At 43.4% G+C, this 20199-nt stretch overlaps 3 protein-coding genes across 3 annotated transcripts; 2 read left to right on the top strand and 1 right to left on the bottom strand.

Annotated features, from left to right (window-relative positions):
• Positions 1-6: 6 nt before the first annotated feature.
• LOC118325726 (RNA-binding protein MEX3B-like) lies at positions 7-6110 on the bottom strand. Its single transcript, XM_035658513.1, has 5 exons — positions 5293-6110; positions 3872-4110; positions 3601-3646; positions 1514-2241; positions 7-1266 (listed from the first exon to the last, which is right to left on the bottom strand). The coding sequence occupies exons 1-5, from the start codon at positions 5951-5953 to the stop codon at positions 856-858; spliced, it is 2085 nt and encodes a 694-aa protein (XP_035514406.1). The 5' UTR covers positions 5954-6110; the 3' UTR covers positions 7-855.
• A 1384-nt stretch (positions 6111-7494) lies between these two features.
• Positions 7495-11938, top strand: tmed7 (transmembrane p24 trafficking protein 7). The gene is made up of 4 exons (XM_035658507.1): positions 7495-7587; positions 7891-8094; positions 9037-9282; positions 10306-11938. Exons 2-4 carry the CDS (start codon positions 7936-7938, stop codon positions 10540-10542), a joined length of 642 nt encoding a protein of 213 aa, XP_035514400.1. The 5' UTR covers positions 7495-7587; positions 7891-7935; the 3' UTR covers positions 10543-11938.
• A 1305-nt stretch (positions 11939-13243) lies between these two features.
• On the top strand, positions 13244-20199 carry fem1c (fem-1 homolog c; the record flags this gene model as incomplete). The annotated part of the gene is given in 6 exon segments (XM_035658341.1): positions 13244-14680; positions 17484-17653; positions 17756-17944; positions 18372-18883; positions 19266-19442; positions 19638-20199. Coding segments are annotated over 6 exon segments (1857 nt in total). The 5' UTR covers positions 13244-14136.

Genomic DNA, 20199 nt, shown 5'->3' on the forward strand with positions numbered 1-20199 from the left:
TGTTTAAAAGTAGCACAGATAGACATCAACAGCCTGGTAGTATTTACGCAAATCATCTGGGATAGAGTGGCATTTGCCTGGATAGTGTGGTATGTGTACATTATATCCAATTTACTACAGAAGGCATTCAGATTCTGTGGTTACCAGAAGAATACTATTAATTTATACATATTCATATGTGGGACTCACTATATGTAAACATGCTCACCTCATCTTTTTTCCTTTAAAATGTCCTGCTGTGAGCACAATAATAGAGAGGCAAAGGGGTTGGGCCATATGTAAGCACATAAAAACAAATGTAGCAGCAAAACAAAATTTTAAAAAATGGATAAAACTTTTGAGATGTAGACAAAAAAAAAAGAAAAAAACTTTGACCCAAAAGCCAACATCATGTATCTAATAAAATATAAAGTACATTAAAAATGTAATAAAATATAGGTAGGCAGAAACTGATAACTAGATATTTCAGGGAGAAGAAAATGTAAATCAAAAATCATGATGAGCAAAAAAATAATAAAAAAAAAAAAAAAAAATATATATATATATATCCCACCCCACCCAATGCTACACAGAGGGTTTCCAACCCTCCCATTGATCAATCAAGGAAGAAGACTTCACAATAGCAGGCACATGAACGGGCTGCACACCCTTACCCATGCCCTAAATACAGATCATTCCTTATTCACCTATTCACCCTCACCTTTGTCAACCAAACACCAGCTTGGACAAAACCGGGATGAGGACACACCTAGATACTGATTTGGGGTCAGTTTTGTAATTTCCCCAGACATGTTATGAGTTGAAAGAGTCGGGGATGCTGATCCCTCATCAGCCATCAAGGTAAATGGATTAAAATCACAAATTGCGGAGCTGAATGGCCTGTGTGGCCGGGGACAGGCACACAGGGCAGACAGCATCTGGACCCTGGCATATGTTGGTGGCACAATCTAGACAGAAGAGGTTATGGCCGCAGGGAACCAAGGCAGCGATCACCTGGTTATCCATACAGTGGATACAGATCTCCTGTCCTCTCACTGCTGATCCGAGCCCCGGTCGATAGGAAAGGGAGGATTCGGGAGGGGAGGAAGAGGAGGCGGTGCTTTCACTGGAGGAGGAGAAGGCCGAGCTGTAGGAGGGGAACCTGTGGGCATCGAGGGTCCCAGCCGAGACGAGCGGCCCTCTGTGAACGCGCTGGGCCTGAGGGTGCTCCAAGGCTTCTGTCCCAGAGAAGGTTGGAGAGAGCCGGGGAGTCCCAGGCTGACTGGTCTGGAGACATCGACGATGACAACAGTCATTAGATGACAATTATTTTTTTTTAAAATAAAAAAAATCTTAAAAACTCCTGTTTCAACCCGATTCTCAGATTACACATTTAAAATAAATAAATAAACAAACAGCCAAAGCATGTTGTCTACAATAAAAGATTAAAACTGTAATTTGCTTTAACCTGTGAGGTTCTGTAACATCTACGCAGGGTGCCATAAGCATTATGCTCCTACTGAATTTCACCCACCTGAGACTGGCGAGAATCAAAGGTCTGGGGGGGTTGGTGGTCCACAAAGGGGCTCCAGACTTGCGGCTGTGCACCAGGGTGCGGGGCTTGGGCAGTGGAGATGGTCAACGGGTCAAATCCCGACAAAGAGCCTCCGCCTCCCAGGGTGACGAGCTCCTCAGACCCCACAGGAAGAAGGCTGTCGCCAAACCAGAAACTCGCACTGCCGCCATTACTGTTGTTGTTGTTGGCGTTGGCGTTAAACGCACAGGTCGGGCTGAAATCTGCCATCCGGTTACCATTCCCACTGCCAGGGAAGGAATCAGCTGAGCTGGAGCCACTGCCGAGGGAACTGGAGCTGTCGTTGCGGTAGGTGGAAGACATCCTGACACCACTGTTAATATTGCTATTGATTCGCTGAGTACCGTTGATGCTCATTGGCAGCAAGCCACCGCCACCCGGTGATGATGCACCAGCATGAAGCCACCCAGCCTCCCCCATCCCTACTGGCATCGCAGAAGTCTCAAAGCTGACGTCTGTCCCGTTGAATTGAAAGTCATTGTTGTCCACACCAGGAGCCTCAATCCCTCCGCAGGTGCCTGTGCGGAGGGCAATGTGCGCCTCTATCTCATCCTTCGCCCGGTCCACGTTCTCCGGCATCCCGGTGACCTCGAACACTGGCTCTTTGTCACGACTCGGTGTCACAATGTAGGTGTGGGTCTGTTGCTGAATACGTTTGATGGTTGCCCCTGAAAGATATGACCATTGTACTACAACTCAAACACAAATAACACGTTGAAGAAGACAAAAGAGTAGTTAAGTATCTAGGAGAAAAGAATAGGTAAGTATTACTAGTGCTAAATATATTAGCTGGAGAAAATTAGAAAACAAAACCGTGCACAGATCTGTGTACTTTGTCCCGTCTTCACTACAGCTTGACCCAGTTGTGTCAAGTTGACAAATTAGCCAAAGCAGAGTAATGCTAAAGACGGCACAACAACAGCGTTATATATTTTCAGTAATTACGCTTGTTTCTTTCTAACAATAACATCCAACATTAAAATTGGAAGAAGCACAGCTGTGCAATAATTACAGGACTGAACTGCAGGCGGTCCTGGTGACTCAGCTGTCTGAAGTACGTAACACTCAACCTAAACACTGAGTTTCAGTCCAGTATAGGAACCTTCTCAAATGTCAATACTAAAAATAATGTACGTCTTTCATTTCCTTTTGCAATATGTGTAATATATGCAAAAAGAAAGAAAAAAGAAGAAGCAGCAGCACAGAAACAAATCGTGTAGTGAATTCACAAACTGAATGGTCAGACACTTTGTCTCAGTCTTGTCAACACTAAATATTTCCACACTGCCTCTTCTGTGTGTGTAGCTCAGCGTTTCCTCGCCATTTTAAAATTTGATGTCATTTTGACTTGTTACCTCACCCTCTGCAGGTTAATGGCACATGGTTGAGAACTGCTGCTCAATTTACAAATCAACCCCAGGACTTTCTGACACGGAGGTGGGAATGTCAACAGGGCAAGGGGTTAAAGACTCGGTGACAGCAATAAACGTAACCTCCTGGAGTAGAGCTGAGCATATTAAAACTATCTGAGAGCTCTGAGGAACTTAAGACACATTAGGTAAAGATTCTCTGAAAGAAACAAAAACTTGTTATGTATAGGCTAGTATTGCAATGTGTCCTAATTATTAGAATTAGCATTACTTTAATATCACAAATTAAATGCGAACAAATTCACCTTTTGAGAGCTTTTCTGTCCCCCACACCTCATTGTCATAGTATGAAAATCATGAACACATTTAAAATATATTGCCTTATTGTAAATACACATTGTGCAAAACAAACCTAACTTAATAAAAACCAAAATACAGGTTTACTTTGCACGTTGCGCCTGATGAGGAAATTACACTTGTTCTGCCATTGAAACCCATAATTTGTTCTAAAATTACAGTTTGGCTTTGTTGGTGTATGCTGGCACACGTCTGTCCATACCTGTGCTACACAAGCTCGTAGTTTTTTTCAAACAAAAATCATTATCGAAAACAAATAGCAAAGATGAAACCTGGATCAGAATGAATTAAAATACCCACCTTTAGGACCCACGACCAGCCCTACAACACGATACGGTACCCGCACCTGTAGGGTTGAAATAACACAGGGTAACTAGACATACTTTAAACGACAAACAATCAAAAACATAAAACACACAAAGCCTCCTTTATAAAAAAAAAAACCAAACGTACTTGTATGGAAACACACTCAACCCTTCAGTTATTAGAAAGACGTTGAGTGATTCAGAGTGTCTGTTTCATATCTCTAACGGTGACCAACACCGTGACTCATAATCACATGCTCGCTGACCTGAATGGTCGTCTGTCCAGGTAGAGAGGGGGTCCCAGGACCGGTCGCAGCTGACAGAGGGCCCGTCTTGTTTCGAGAGGCTCTGATGAGGGAGAAGTGCTCAGCTGCAGACAGGATCTCCCTCTTAGCCATGGCCACATCTTCTTTGCGCCCTGTCACAACAAAGACAGGCTGCTCCCCCCTCACCGGCGTCTTAATGTAGGTGTTGGTCTTGGCTCGAAGTGCCTTAATCTTGCAGCCTGCCGGGTTAAAGAGACACACGGAGAAATATGGTGGAAAGTTGGATTATTTCCAAATTCGGTTTTTAAAAAAAAAAAAAATGTACCACGTTACAAAACATACTGGTGATAATGAACCACAAAAAGATCACAGCACATGCAATTTCAGTATGCAGCTACTAATGTCATTAAGAAGTTGCATAGCTTATAAATTAAATATTCCTCCAGCTGTGGTTGAGAGTCCAACATCATTACCAGGGCCATTTCCTGTTGTTGTCAACACTGCAGTCTGTGCACCCTCCCCCCATCTGATCTCAGAGCCGACATAATAACACTCTCCCAACCCTAAACACTGAGCTGTGTAAAGTTTATGTAAAGGCCCAGATAAATGCGTGGGTTATCTAAGAAAGGCCAAGTCGTGTTTAGAGGAACTCCGAAGCAATTGGTTATGTCATGGAGCTAACTATAACCTACAGCTGATGTGGCAAAGCAATGGTGACCAAACACACTGTTTCCTCCGAGACAAAGAGGACTGAGGACAGACTCAGTGACAAAAACACCCATAAAACACAGGAGCTGTCAAAGCGAGGAGACAGCGACAGGGTGGTGGGGGGGTCTGGTGGTTGATATAAGTTGTGATGTAAACTTTGTGGAGGGTGTTTTGGGGCGAGGGTGGTGTTGACCCAGTTAGAAGGAGTGCTAGGCTAGTTTAGCAGGTTTTATAGCTAACGTTGATTGTGGTAACACGGCTGAATATACTGAGTTATAGTTTGGTTTAATCATATTTTAAAAGATGTGTGTTTAAAATCAATCAGAACTTGTAAGATGTCCCGTATTAAACTTATAAAAAAAGTGTTAATTGTGTAAAAAAATAGCGCGTACTCGTGATGCTAGCTAGCTAAGTGACAACAAGTCACCCATAGCTTGCTTTGAGTCTCACTAAATAAACTTAAATTTAATAAACTTACACGTTTTATTAACTTTTTAAAAATATTCCAACATAACTGAACAGCTTTATTTCATATACTGCCCTGTTCTCACTCTTACACACACATTTTATTCTGCTTTTCTTTACCGCTGCCTGAACCATCTTCCCACCAACTTTCCTGCAAACTCTCATTAAAACAACTTCACGTTTATTAAACGAACCCAAACAAAAACAACCGAACCGAACCGAACCGAACCGGACCGCGGAGGACTCACCCTGTCTGCCGACGATCTCCGCGACGTGCTCGGAGCTCGGCACGGCCACACACTCGGTGGTGTTGACGCTCTTTCGCCGACTCAACAGCGACGGCTCGGCCTCGTAGCCCGACTCCCCGTACACACCGGACGGTAGCATCGCCATGCTGCCGGTCGTCGGTAGGACGCCGCCGCCGACCGGCTCGTCCCGCTCGTCTCCGTTGTACAGCAACACCGTCTCGACGTGCGGCGGCGGCGGCTCCATCCCGGACGGCATCCCGGAGCCACCCGGCCCCGATGGGAGGTGTCGGTGGAGGTGGGCCTGCGCTAACAACAAGCTACCGCAGACCGAGGAGTCGGCTCCGACGTCGGACTCCTCGTCGTCGGGCGCCGCCGTGAGGTTCACTTCATCTCCCGAGGGCGGCCGGTGCGGAGGCAGCGGCTTCAGGTCCAGGACCGTACCGAGGAGGCTGAAATGAGGAACCGCGGGCAGCTGGTGGTTGTGGTGGTGGTTGTGGTGGTGGTGGTGGTGAAAGGTGAGGTTCTCGTCTGCTTGTTCGGGGGTCTGGCTCTGGGTGCCGTGCTGCTCCTCGAGGCCCATACCGGCGAAAGCGTGCTCTAGCGGCGGCGGGACCTCGGACTCTCCCTCGTCGGCCTCCAGCAAAGATGTGCTACTAGGCATGGTGCAAAGCGTTGTTGTTACACGGTAATCGACCGAATGTGTTTTGATTTACAAAAAAATAAAAAGCGACCAGCGCCTGTTGGTTGAAATGTGTGGCTTTTGTTTTGTCTTTCCAGCTCTCCATGCAACCCTCCCACTCTGTAATCTCGTACGGCCTGATCACGCGAGACTTGGGTTTTGGGGTCAGACGTGTGTTCGCGACTGTCAGAAAGTCGCTCTCAGTGCGCATCATGCACAGAGTGAGACGAAATGAATTCATTATGATATATGAATACTTCTGTGGGCCCTGCCGAGGCCTCAGAATAGATACAGACACTGTGGCCTTTATACTCTGCACTGAGCTGTGTAGGAGAGACCAGAAAGAACTTAGGTTTTATTGTAAAGTTGTAATATTTGTCATGCAAAGGCATAGTATAATAAGCATAATATTTACTGACCCAGTTTCAACTACCATGGCTGTATGTTGGGGGCATAGGAAGTCTCCAAAGAGGTTTATTTACTTTATGTCCTGTTTATACTGTATACTTTTTATATTTCTTACACTGTTTTTCTGTCTCATTGTACATGTTTATAGTGACAATAAAGGCATTCTATTATATTTTAGGTTGTTCATCTAATTAACTACATGCTGGTTTAAAGATCACTGAGTACGACCACAATTTTATAGAGCAAAACGTTTATTTTAAGGATAAAGCAGCTTTGAAGACAACTTCCAGGGAGTTTATGATATATAAAAGATATATATCCAACTCAACAACAAGCTGGAGACGTTTGACAACACAGATAACCTCCACATGAAGGAACGTCATCTACTGAGGAGGACTTGGAGTCCGTGTCTGATATTCAGTGTCTCTGTGGTGACCACAACCATCATCTGTAGAGCTATATGAAATCCAAAATAGGTCTGCTACTATAGTTCTTTTATCTCATCTATGAGGCACGGTTCTCAGTTGTCCATAATAGCCTTAGTTACTTCATAAGGGTTAATATTTTGCTGCTGTACTACACACTTACTCTCACCATTATCATTAGTATATTGCACATATATTAGAATATAGGAACACCTTCAGACACAATAACAACCCATTGTCTCATAAGTCTCATAACTGGAAAAAAAAGGGTATCCAAGGGAAGCACAGAATCTGATACACCATCAGTTCTTAGGAACCCGTGTCTTTATATGGATATAGCCTCATAAGTCCTTTAAAAACAGTGGTCCTTGCATAATTCTGGGCACCCCCAAGAAAAGTTGTCATGACTGGGGACTGATTTGGATTTTGGACTTCTGTTGAGCGCATTCATTTGAGATTTTGTATTTGTAGATTCTTGTTTGAAAGCTTCTAAAATATAAAATGTACTGTATCTGATAAATTCCCTATGAAAAAAACGTATTTTTCCACACGCAACGTTACATGTAACCACGTTACAGCGGCCACGTTGGACTGTATTGAACAAAGCAGATCCACTTCCCAGAATGTGACGTTGCTCCACGTCATCCAACAAACGCCCCTCCCATTATTTTCTGACCAATCAGAGAGAGCCGGGGGGGCGGGCCTCCACAGATGACAGCCAATGGCGTGCCACGTTTGTAATACGTTACTTAGCCTTAGTCGCATCCGGGTGAGCACTTTGTGGTGAGTAGCTAACACAGATTGAGACAAAATAATGAATTAACAAATGTTTATGTTTGATTTTACTGTAACTTAAATTACAATAATGCGCCAATAATGCGCGAATACACCAGCTACAGTGAAATGTTACAAATTCCAAGTGTTTTTTTTTTGTTTTTAAAATACAGCTAAAGGCTAGTTGGCCAGCTAGTTAGCTTTAACTTGTCGCTGATATCCATGTCCGGGTTTGCTTTGTCACCGTTTGTGTCTTTCTGCCACCCTCGGCGCTGGTTTTAGTTTGATTCCTGCTCATGTTTATTCCGGCAGGTCCGCTCAGGTTGTTGCTTTGAAGCTTGGGCCTTGGTCTTCAGGATGTGCGGATCGTTTCGGGTGCTGCTGCAGGTGCTGTGGGCCCAGCTGCTCTGTGGGTGGGTGCTAGGCTCCGAGCTAACTTTTGAGCTGCCAGACAACGCCAAGCAGTGTTTCTACGAGGACATCATCATCGGCACCAAGTGTACACTGGAGTTTCAGGTGCGTGGGGTCCTGTTCCAGCCCACAGCTAAGTGTTATGAGTTGTCCTAATGGGATGTTGTCTTTTTTTTTAACGAGTTGAACCAGACTGGCTTCAAAGATGAACACCCCGAGGCTAGGCACAGCTTCATATGAGCACTTATCTGACTGTTGAATGATGTTACATCGTAAACTTTCTAAAGTAAACACAGCAAAGGTTTTAAATATTGTTTTACACACACAGAGGAGTCTTGTATTTTTTAGTGCTGTATGGATGCTTAAATGAGTAAAGTATTGTTGGCTGATGTCCTCTGTGGGTAAGATCATTTTAATATGAATGATGTGCTAGTAAGCTGTTTTTATATTTAATTACAATATACAATAAACCATGTGATTTATACATATATTCATATAAATCTGTGAGTGTGCCAGTTTTCATGGTTTGTCGTCATTTTTCTATTGTTTATATCCGGTTGTCCAACAACCTTTGTTTTGACAACGCTGATTCTGATTCTGATTGTCTGTTTACCGTGTTTTAACAGCGTTGTTTTATGTTAGTTTAGTTCTGTACTAAGCTGAAGCTGTCAAACAATCAGGGGAAATGTGAAAACCAGTTGTGTGAAACTAAACGCCCGTATTATTGCCCACATTTGCCTTAGACGGCTTAGAGAGAGCAATATTTGTGCTTTAAATTTCTTTTTTTTTTTTTTAAATTAGATAATAGCAAACCCTCACAGGCAACTGATGTACCTCTTTCCTAGTGCTCAGCAATGATTCAGTATTTATTATAGTGGTTTTACTTGTAAAGTCTGTATAGTAATATTTGGGTGTGTTAATCCTGAGTTTTGTGTCCACCCTTATTCTTTCTCTCTATACAACTTGAGACAATTTATAATGTTTTGCAGAGAAAAAAAAAACAAAACGTACTGAATTGATGGTCTTTCTGTCTTTACGTGTTCCCAGGTGGTGACAGGTGGCCATTATGACGTGGACTGTCGTTTGGAAGACCCAGATGGCACTACACTCTACAAGGAGATGAAGAAGCAATATGACAGCTTTACCTTCACTGCGTCCAAGAATGGCACCTACAAGTTCTGCTTCAGTAATGAGTTCTCCACCTTCACACACAAGACCGTTTATTTTGACTTCCAGGTCGGCGATGACCCTCCACTCTTCCCTAACGAGAACAGAGTAACCGCTCTCACCCAGGTATGTGTGTGTGAGGACGCACTAGCTCATGCATTTGGTAAATGGACTGCATTTATATAGGCCCTTTCTAGTCTACTGACCACATAAACCACTTTACACTACGTGCCAACATTTACCATTCACACCGATGGCTACGCAAGGTTCTCATCAGAAACAGAAACCCACGCTCATTCACACACACGCACATACCGATGGCCAGGGATTGAACCGAACAAAGCATTGGCATGTTTGTGTGTGAGGTAGTGATTTTTTTTTCTTGGGTTTCTCCTCCAAATTTGGTTTTATAATACTGAGTATATCACACATAATTGTATACATGTATCTGCATAAGCCCAAATTTGACTAAGAAACTATAGGTTTCCAGGTCTTATTCCAGACAGCATGAGATGATACACTTTTCAACATCTCTCTTACTCCAACAACCAACATCTTTGCATTTCCTATTAGAACATGTAGTTTTGTGACTTCTACAAATTTCCAGCCAAGCTCCACCGACACTAAATACTCTCATTGCCTATAAGAGCATCTATAGTTTTAACCAGGATTGACATAAGCTGGCAGAATAAAAGACAATATACTGAAAAAGATAAAAGCACTTTGCATGTACTGCAAGGCCGGAGGTGCTGGCAACTACAAGATAAATGTTTAGACAGAAAATATAATAAACCACAAGTGTTTGTTGTAGTGACCAAACTGAACATTCGATCGTATTTTTTACGGGCAGTTGTGGACATACTACTGTGAACTACTTATCCCAGTTAACCTAATATTTTATAGCAATAAACTAGTTAGATGCTTGATTCTAAATCCTAAAGGGGGATGGATGGTTGTGCGGTTAAAATATCTGATTACTCTAAATTTATGTTGCTTCATTTTACAAATTTGAGGATGTATTAACTTTTTTCCCACTAGTTTGTGATTTTAAAGTTAAAATTGTCATCTTGTTAGCTGATCAATCATTCATTTTCAGCCACTCTAAATATCTTCTATTGGTGTTTGCTTCCATTTTGTTCCCATTCCTAGATGGAATCAGCCTGCGTGTCCATCCACGAAGCCCTGAAGTCGGTTATCGACTACCAGACACACTTCCGCCTCCGTGAGGCCCAGGGACGCAGTCGGGCAGAGGACCTGAACACCCGTGTTGCATTCTGGTCCATCGGAGAAGCCATTATCCTTTTGGTGGTCAGCATCAGTCAGGTGGTCCTGCTGAGAAGCTTCTTCTCCGACAAGAAGACCACTACAACACGCGTCGGATCATAACACTCTCTGAGCCCTGGGATCTGATTCATCTGTTTCTTTATCCGTACCTGGGCTTGTGTGCGTAGAGCGAGTCAGAATATTAGTGCTGATCTGAAATTGGATCATATCAAACTGCCAGGTCATACAACCTGACATGTCATCCTCATTCAGCATTGGTATTCTTACAAACTTTATGCAAATTAGGAGGAAAAAGGTTATTTGTGTTTGAATTGTTTTTGAGGGGGTAAAAGAGAACCGGAAGAAATGCTTGCTTGTAACTATTTGTATTGGAGGCAGGTCAAGCCACTGGTCATATAGTTGAAGCAAACCGTAAATACTTTAAATATTTGAAATTATTTCTAAATGTGTTCTCATTTTATTTGTGTCCTTTTCGATCCCTATTATCTCAGACCCCCTCTCCCTGATCTGTTTCATTTTTCATCCCAAACTGTGCACTGAAATAACCAAGGCAGTGGAAGTTGTGACTTAATGTACTCGAGGATTTCTTTCCTTATCTGCAGAGCATTGGGGCTCTAAAACCACATTGGCAAGGCAAAGGATTTGGTTATGAAAAGTCTGTTGTTTTATTTTTTTTCATTGTTATTAAACCTCACTGTATTAAGTGAGAAAGACTAGATTTTGTGTTTGCTTTTATCAGCTTTGTCATTTTAGAGGCGTTATTAGAAGGGAGTATGCAGTACAGAGAGTAAGCCATCCTTTAATCTTTTAATAGCTTAAAAAAGGTTTGTATTTGGGTTGAAGGGTTGAATTTAGAGACGTAGACGGTCTCCTTGTGAGATTGCGACCAATTCCTTTAGTAAATTAAGTCAGTTTTTTGATTTCTAGATTCCATTTGCTCGATTATACATTGAGCTAAAGTCATACTTTTGACCACACCTAGGTGAGTGGTCTCCAGGTACAGGTTGGGGCTTCTTTATTACATCAATGTGATTTAGTGTGGGAGACAAAAAAAGAAAAGAAGAAATAACTAATACTATTATTATGTTTTAAAAATGACACATTTTGTGTGTCAAGTGGCAATGCCAGCAATTTTAAGTGCACCAACTTGTTATAAAAACTTTGTCTTTCACTGGTTGTGTTCCAATGTCTAATTCTGCCTTTGCTGTTTGAAGTGTAACAACTTATTTATCTCTCGGGCTGATATTGTCCTCTTGGTTTTATACACCACTGTTGTAAAATTGGTGTTGTTTTGCAAAAATACTGCTTGAATATAAGATAATTCTAGTAACTTTGAGTTGTAGTTGTAATTTGAGATTCGATCCCCTCACTGATTAGTCTGTTCTCTAAAGGAGGGAGGAAGATCTTGACATATTTCTCTAATATGACTGGTTGTGGCTCTTTCCTCAATCATTTTTTATCCTCTGATTTAATTACTTGGCAATACTGAAATGAAAAATGTGCAAGTTTCATTCTTCAGATTTTCAGGAAGCACTACATATAGCAGTTGCAGGCTTAGTTCAGTCTGTCGGTCAGTCAGCGGGTCAATCTTTGTCTCACTAATCACTGATTTACATACAATATCTGACAGCTTTTAGACACAGGCATGGCTTAAACATGAGATAATAGTCATTTTGCAGTTCACATGTATAATTTCACACAGTACACAACATCAGATCAATTCCTGGCAGAGATAGAAGACGTCACTGTTGTAATGTGAGAATTTTATCATAAATATAACTTTTATATTTACAACAAAGACGGATTACTACTAAGCCTAATCCACTGAAAGACTTGACTTTTATAGTTTGGTCTTGTGTAACTGTCAGAATTAATTCCAGACATGTGGAAGAACTGCTAAAAGACTTATTATTATTGCCATTTATTAGTCCTGGCCTTGGCTTTCTTCCTTTTGTTATGCTTTCCTTTCTCTCGCCATGGATCGGTTTGATCAGTGCTGCCATTTCACTTTTAGATATTTGCACTGGCCGGTCAGTTTTGGACACACATTCAGCCCTGAGGCATTCTGGGAACTTTGTTAAGTTATTGGGATGGCTGAATAAACTTTCTGTTTAAATGTTTGGGGGTTATGCTTGTATTTAATAACAATAATGTACACACTTGGGCATGGGTGCAGATCCCCAATTTCTGAAAAAAACATGAATTGTCCCCCCCAAATAAAAATACCCTAAATTATTCAAAATTGAACAAATGTATTTTCAGACTTCACATTCTTCACATTTTAGATTCACATCTAAAAAGAAATGATTGAAATGGTGGAACAAATAATGTTTGACAAAAAGAAATGATTCCCTGTGCAGTACTTTTTGAATGATATGGCGAGCCTCGACAAAGTTGTGATTTATGGTGGCATGGTATGAGTTGCATACGGGCAAAAAAAACATCGGATCTGCACCTGGGGATGAAGTTTCTGGATACATCCCCCTGGTCATGCTTCTGTTATCCTGCAGGGAGTGATATAGTCAAGGCCATCACTGTCAGCTTTTGCATCCATACAACATTTAAAAACAATTCTTAATCCGGCACACACAAAGAAGATCATTTAATCTTAGGTTTCCTCATCCATGGTTCTTATTTCCACAACTACTTTTAAAGCAACAACTCTCTCTCTCTCTCTCTCTCTTTTTAAAAATTATTCTTATTATTCTTATTATTATTATTGGCTACGTCATCGCGTACCAGCTCCCCGATTGGTGCTTCCTCGCGTCAATCACCCGCGTTAGTCGAGAAAAAAGGGTGCGTTGGGTTCGCGATTTGACAGAAACTGAGTCGTGATCATCCGGTGGAGCCGTGGGTGGATCGCCTTCCCTGTTTACCTCCCCCTGCGCTGAGATTATACCGTCGCTGCCAGCTTGCTCGGGACGACTATCCGCTGCACTGAGGGGGGTAACGTCGGTCGTTTTGTGTCTCGGTGTGTGTGTGTGTGTGTGGGTGAGAGAGAGAGGGAGAAACGGACTCGGACACCGGGGATATCCCCTCCTCCGGTTCGGTTGGACGAACAACGGAGCGAACGTCGTTTTCCCAGGCTAAGCTAACAGCGTTACGGGTGGGGGTGGATGTCTGCGTCGGCCCTCCGAAAGCAAATGTAAGTAGCGTCTCAGGAGTATGTTGTGAGGCGATGACAAGCACGGGAAGCGGAGCTAATGGGGGAGAGCTTGTTGGAAAAGGGGGGAGACGTGTCAACGGATGAGTATCGGCTGAGCGATCAATAAAATAAAATAAAAGAGAGAGAGAGAGCGAAGCTAGTCGGTTAGCTCACGTTGATCAAGGAAGTTGACTAGCCACCTTGCTAACTCGGCGACAATTAACCGCACCAAAGGTTTGTGGTTGGAAAGAGAAAAGACCGAGTTGTTTAATCAGAGCTGGAGATTCATAGAACAGGCAGGTGATGAGACATTTGTTTTGAGAAGCTGAAGTTTTTATACAAAGTCACGTATTGCTGTTTTAACCCCAGAAGAGAGAAAATACGTTCGCTATAAAAGTCCGAGCTTGTTGTAAACAAAGAGGGTCCGAGCTGCACCGGTCCACGGACACGGTTACACCTCGGGGTTCACGGACAGCGCTGGCTGGCTTTTTTTTTGTGTTTAGTTCTTTTTATATATTTCTTATTCAACAGTGAACACTTTGCACTCAGAGATGGATTTAAAGACCGCAGTTTTTAACGCAGCCAGGGACGGTAAGCTCCGTCTGCTTCAGAAACTGCTGGAGAACAAAGATGGACACGAGGTGACCAAGCTGATGGGCGAGAAGACAAACGGGGCCACCCCGCTCCTGATGGCCTCCCGGTACGGCCACCTGGACCTGGTAGAGTACCTGCTGGAGTGCTGCAGCGCTCCCGTGGAGGTCGGTGGGTCGGTGAACTTTGACGGGGAGACCATCGAGGGAGCGCCCCCTCTGTGGGCGGCCTCGGCGGCGGGTCACCTCAAAGTGGTCCAGTCCCTGCTGGGCCACGGGGCTTCTGTCAACAGCACGACCCTGACCAACTCCACACCGCTGAGGGCAGCCTGCTTTGATGGCCACCTGGACATTGTGAAGTACCTGGTGGAGCACAAAGCGGACCTGGAGGTGGCCAACAGACACGGGCACACGTGTCTCATGATCTCCTGCTACAAGGGACACAAGGACATAGCGCAGTACCTGCTGGAGAAAGGAGCAGATGTCAACAGGAAAAGTGTAAAAGGTGAGTGCGGATTTTTGGCTGTGAGTGTGCAGTTTCGTCCTTTATTCACATGCTGTCTGACCCTGAGATGAGGGACTGGTTCTGCAGATAAAGGTGTTTTTATTGGCTGCATAGCAAGTGTTTTTTTTTTTTTTTTATGTGGGGAGATTTGTTCACTTTGCTGTAACAACGATATGAGATGATCAATAAAAAAGGATTTGCGTTTTCCCATGAGAAATGACTCAACATAAAAAAACAAAAAACACGAACTTCTGGTTTCACAATGGAAAGCTGTGATGATGACTAGTCGGCTTGGACCGATGCTGTGGGTGTGTCTGAAAGATCTTCTTTTCTCCTTAGATGGTATTTTATAAATGCATGAAAACCAGTGACCATCTGTTTTTTATTATTAGTATTTTTTTTATAAAGTCACAGACCACAGGATTGCTTGAAAAGAAAGGAATTAAAGTGACATCCTGCATTTAATAATCTTCTGTATCCACCACTGTGGATGGGTAAGAATTCTGAGAAATGTGTTGTTCCTTCCTTGTTCCTTGAATCCATGTTCGTTACAGTGAATTTGAGTGACCAAAACGTCCTTTAAAACGTCTCAAACAATAGTCCACTTCCCCTTTTTGACCAGCTGTTCGCTCAGTGTGCTCCAAATGATCTTGCTCTCAAAATACATGTGGCGTCTGTGTTAATATTCACTTCACTTTTGCGTGTCCACCTCCTACACAAAACCGTCCTCGGCCACTTCATTCGTTCACTCCATCAACATCCGAAACGCTAAAGTCAGGCAAGTAGAAGAGCAAGAGGATCTATTGTGCACACATCATTACAAGTGAGCTTGACAGCATCATGTGACGACTGAGGAGGTCTTACTCGCCCACTATTCAGACTGTTGCCTTTCCCATAACAGCTGACCCGACAGGAAGGAGTAGATGTGTAATATTAGATAACGAAGTTTCAAATTTCCCCCAAAACAATGGACGTTTTGTCGGAAGTTCGGTGGAAAATTGTCAGGCCACCGCAATCACAGCAGCCGGTTGAACTGTTTATAAAAAAAAAAAAAAGCTCTCTTCGTTCAGCAACAACACCTGTTAGTGAGGTGCTCTCCTCACTTGGCTTTAAAGGTAGCCTAAATTCTGTTTAGAGACACATAATGAGTTTTCACACTAATCCCTGGCTGTGGAAGGGATTTCCCAAGTTTCTGGATTAACTTGTTTTGTTAGTGGTAGGGAATTTATCATCTCAACAAGCAACGCTCAACACATTTTCTACACCACGTAAAACTGTCGATGTGGTAAAAAAATTAAGACTAGTGAACATGTTTCCCCCTACAAATGGTGTCAAATCCAGTGGAAGCTGATTTAGAGACCCAAAAGAGGCGTTGTGGTTAATTTCAGGTAACATGGTGATTAAAAATAGTGTAATATTCCTCCAGAAGAGACAATTTATTATATAAAAAATGTTAAAGTATTGACTGTGTAATCACTTAAAAGCATTTAACCACCCACAGCCATTTTAAATATTTTTTTTTCTGCGCTCTTAACCCAGCTTGCCCTGTCAATGATATACTAGAGGAGACGCTACAGTGCTTCTCTCCCCAAGTTTCCATTGTCAAGAATAAAATAATCTGATTGGCGTAGTTTGGGAAGAAACTGGAGAGTATACATAATGGTTAATCCCTGACTAACCCTGTTTGGTCTCGTCTGCTTGAATATGGATTAGCCTGAGTGTACTGAGAGTGGCCAGGCTAGAGGGAAGCGAAAGCAAAGCATTACACTAAAGTTTGATATTGAAATGATTGGCTGGTCAGGATCTGTTGTTGTTGTTGTTGTTGTTGTTGTTGTTGTTGTTGTGATTTACTTGTACGTTTTTTTTCTTTTAACTTTCACAAACACATTAATCGTCACGTCGCAGCATATACTGAAGTGTTATTCACAATAACTTCTGCATTTTATACAGAAGGACTTCTTGCTTTACTCATTAAACACTGAAAAGAGCTTTTTCTAGGGCTCCCTTCAGTCTTTCCACTCAAACAGTCAGCCTCAGCACCGGCCGCACATACATAAGCTGAAATTGTGATATTGCACGCTTTCAGTGAGGACTTGAATACATTTGTTACAGTTCACAAAGTGCTCCATTACGTGGCTGTTCAGAATACCAAAAATGTCTTCAATCACAGCCTCTCCAGGTTTCACCCATGACGTGACACACCCACCAAGTGAAAGAAAACAACTCGGACCACATTGCACAGTGTCAGGAGAGGGTTGTTTAATGGAGAAATCGTTACAAACAGGTTTGCTGCAGTTGAGCCGACATCCCCGCTGGAAAGCTCCTGCTCAGTCGCTTTACCCATTAAACTAGAGCTAGTGGCAGCGTGACCTGCTGTTTTCTATCCGAGTGAGTGGTGTGGAGAATTGCATGCACATATGATTGTGAATCATTGGGTGGAAATGAGCGTGTAACAAGAACTGAAAGGCAGAATCCACAATGATCATGGTATCAGCAGATCTGCAGCCATTTTGAATATATTCCAAGAAGAATGACAGTGTGCAGCTGACTTCTAGCTAACTCTGATTGTCTATGTAGAAACAATAAGGAAGTTATTATACTAAACCTAATAATCTACTTAAGTGCCAGTTGGTGAATAATTACCAGCACTAAAACTATATTAGGCTTTACCAGTGGAAGTGTATCTGCAGATCCTCTAGCGTTACTGGTTAACTAAATATAAACACAAACCCCGCACTGCATGAACATATAACGAAGCTTCTGTATCTTAGTGTAAGGCACGTGTGTCCTCTTCTGTGCGCAGGCAACACGGCACTTCATGACTGTGCAGAGTCGGGAAGTCTGGAGATCATGCGGATGTTACTGCAGTATGGGGCATCCATGGAGCAGGACGGTTACGGCATGACACCCCTGCTCTCTGCCAGCGTCACAGGCCACACGAACATTGTAGACGAACTGACAACGCACCAGCAGGTCAGGGTTTCTGTCACTTACAATGGAGAGTGTGTGTGTGTGTGAAGTTGTGGCTATGATGTTTTTGAATCTATTGAATTATGTTGTTCTGTTGTTCCGTAGACGAGCCCCATGGAGCGCATCGATGCCTTGGAGCTCTTGGGAGCCACGTTTGTTGACAAGAAGAGAGATCTGCTCGGAGCTTTAAAATACTGGAAGAGAGCCATGGACCTCAGGTACATGGACAGTAACAACATTGTCCATAAACCGGAACCCAAGCAGCTGATCATGGCATACGACTACGCCAAAGAGGTGAGTTTCAGTTTGAGTCGCTCTTTCCAAACCGAACACTACCCCTGGGTGATTCTGCATTGCATTTAACGTTCGTGAAGTGGGTTTTACTATTGCTGACGTGGTTATATTTTAGTGCAGGTGGCACACAGTTTAAGAAAGGTGACTACTTTTAAATTCACTGTACAGGAAAAATATTGGAAGTCACAGTCGGAGGCTTTTTTTCCACAAAAATGGTTCTTAGACACAAAGGAAACAATTTAAAAAAAAAAAAAAAAGTGTTATGCTTGATTTATATTCATCAGCGAACCTACAGTAAGAGTCTGGTGTCAGGTGTTAAAGCTATTTGCTTCTGGAAAGCCTGACTTCATTGCATGTACACGGAAACCCTAAACTGCTTAAATCGCTGAACCCTGTCATTGTCTTCACCTTGTAATCCTAATCCCAGGTAACAAACGGAGAAGAGCTGGATGGGCTGATATCTGACCCGGATGAGATGCGCATGCAGGCCCTGCTCATCCGAGAGAGGATCCTCGGCCCCCAGCACCCAGACACCTCTTACTACATCCGTTACCGCGGTGCTGTCTATGCTGACTCTGGGAACTTTGAGCGCTGTATCAATCTGTGGAAGTATGCGCTGGACATGCAGCAGAGCAACCTGGACCCGCTCAGCCCCATGACAGCCTCCAGCCTGCTGTCGTTCGCTGAGCTCTTCTCCTTCATGCTGCAGGACAGGGCCAAGGGGCTCCTGGGGACATCGGTGTCATTTGAGGACTTGATGGGGATCCTTTCCAAAAGTGTGTTGGAGATCGAGCGGGCGGTTAAACAAAACGGACCTATGCCTCCTGACCCTGCCCAGCTTAGCAAGGCCCTGTCAATCATCCTGCACCTCATTTGTCTTTTAGAGAAGGTGCCGTGTACTGCAGAGCAGGACCACTTTAAGAAGGAAACTATCTATAGGTGAGTTTGTGTGTAGTTTACTTGTATTGGCAGCAAGTTGTGTTCAGTGATGGAAAATCTTCAAATATAGAGGGAGGCCATTCATGTGTGTCATCCACTTCAAACATGGAGGGAGGGAACGCACATGTTTTGTGATTTTCTTTGACCTCATTTCTGAAAGTCTTTTTCATGCCCTGCCTTGTATTTGTTCTGCCAGTCAGGGTGCCAGAGCGCTTTTGCATCGCCCTTTTTTTCAGAAAATAAACTGTCATTTAATCATAAAGACGTCTTGTCTTTATGTCTCACTTAAAGTTCTCATTGTCAGTTGGGACTTGGGACTAGATAATTATCACTTTGTTGCTATTCCTTGACGGAAAAGTTGACGTCCTTTCCATATCTACAGATTCCTGAAGCTTCAGCCGTGCGGTAAGAATGGCTACAGTCCACTACACCTGGCGGTCGACCGCAACACCACCTGTGTGGGCCGCTATCCCGTCTGCAAGTTCCCCTCCCTCACAGTCGCTTCCATCCTTCTCGAGTGTGGGGCGGACGTTAACTGCCGCGATGAAGATGACAACAGGTTTGTTATTTATTATTTTTCTCCTACACCAGTTTCAGCTCCCATCTGTTCTTTCCCTGTCCTGGTTTTAACTTTTGCCAATCATTTTGTTAATAAGAAACGGGGTTCAAACAACAATTGTATCTCTTATATTGTAAACTAAGAAGAATACTTAACTGTTTAATCTCATATCTATTATCTTTTCCAACCCACCAGCCCCCTTCACATCGCCGCGTCCAATGGTCACCCGGACATCATGAACCTGCTGATTTCATGCGGGACTCACTTTGACAGCACCAACGCCTTCCAACAAACAGCCTGCGACCTCCTGGACGAGAAGGAGCTCTCCAGGAATGTCATCCAGCCCATAAACCACACCACGCTGCAGTGCCTAGCCGCCAGGGCCATCATCAAGCACAGCCTCAACTACCGGGGAAACATCCCCGAGAAACTAGAGGCCTTTGTCTTGCTCCACAGATAATTGTGAACGAGTAGAGGGGGATGGATGAAAAGAGGAAAGGGTGTGATTATATCAAGCGGACTGGACGGAGTGAGGAGCACTATAGTTCAATGCCTAACCCATGAGGGGTTTGAGGAGCTGAAGGACAGTTACGTGGGTTTGGTAAGGAGTATGAACTTGAAGATTCATGTGAACAAAAATGTCCTCATTCAACCAGGATAAACTGAAAAAGGAAGGGAGTAAACGGAGGAATGAGTTACCATTTTTCTTCCTCTGTTTGCTCTTTCGCGGAGCCACAGCTCTGACTGCTCACAGCCC

Source organism: Morone saxatilis, unplaced genomic scaffold (assembly GCF_004916995.1).
Source record: "Morone saxatilis isolate NCDOM2014 unplaced genomic scaffold, NCSU_SB_2.0 Contig16, whole genome shotgun sequence".
NCBI classification, from domain to species: Eukaryota; Metazoa; Chordata; class Actinopteri; family Moronidae; genus Morone; species Morone saxatilis.

What these genes read in the sequence shown, in the direction of transcription:
- LOC118325726 (XM_035658513.1), bottom strand. Translation starts at nt 5,953, where the DNA reads ATGCCTAGTAGCACATCTTTGCTGGAGGCCGACGAGGGAGAGTCCGAG. An exon ending in GGAGATCGTCGGCAGACAGG is followed by an intron (nt 4,111 to 5,292) that starts GTGAGTCCTCCG and finishes TTAACCCGGCAG; the next exon opens with GCTGCAAGATTAAGGCACTT. An exon ending in TTGATTCTCGCCAGTCTCAG is followed by an intron (nt 1,267 to 1,513) that starts GTGGGTGAAATT and finishes CGATGTCTCCAG; the next exon opens with ACCAGTCAGCCTGGGACTCC.
- tmed7 (XM_035658507.1), top strand. Translation starts at nt 7,936, where the DNA reads ATGTGCGGATCGTTTCGGGTGCTGCTGCAGGTGCTGTGGGCCCAGCTG. An exon ending in AGTGTACACTGGAGTTTCAG is followed by an intron (nt 8,095 to 9,036) that starts GTGCGTGGGGTC and finishes ACGTGTTCCCAG; the next exon opens with GTGGTGACAGGTGGCCATTA. An exon ending in GAGTAACCGCTCTCACCCAG is followed by an intron (nt 9,283 to 10,305) that starts GTATGTGTGTGT and finishes TCCCATTCCTAG; the next exon opens with ATGGAATCAGCCTGCGTGTC.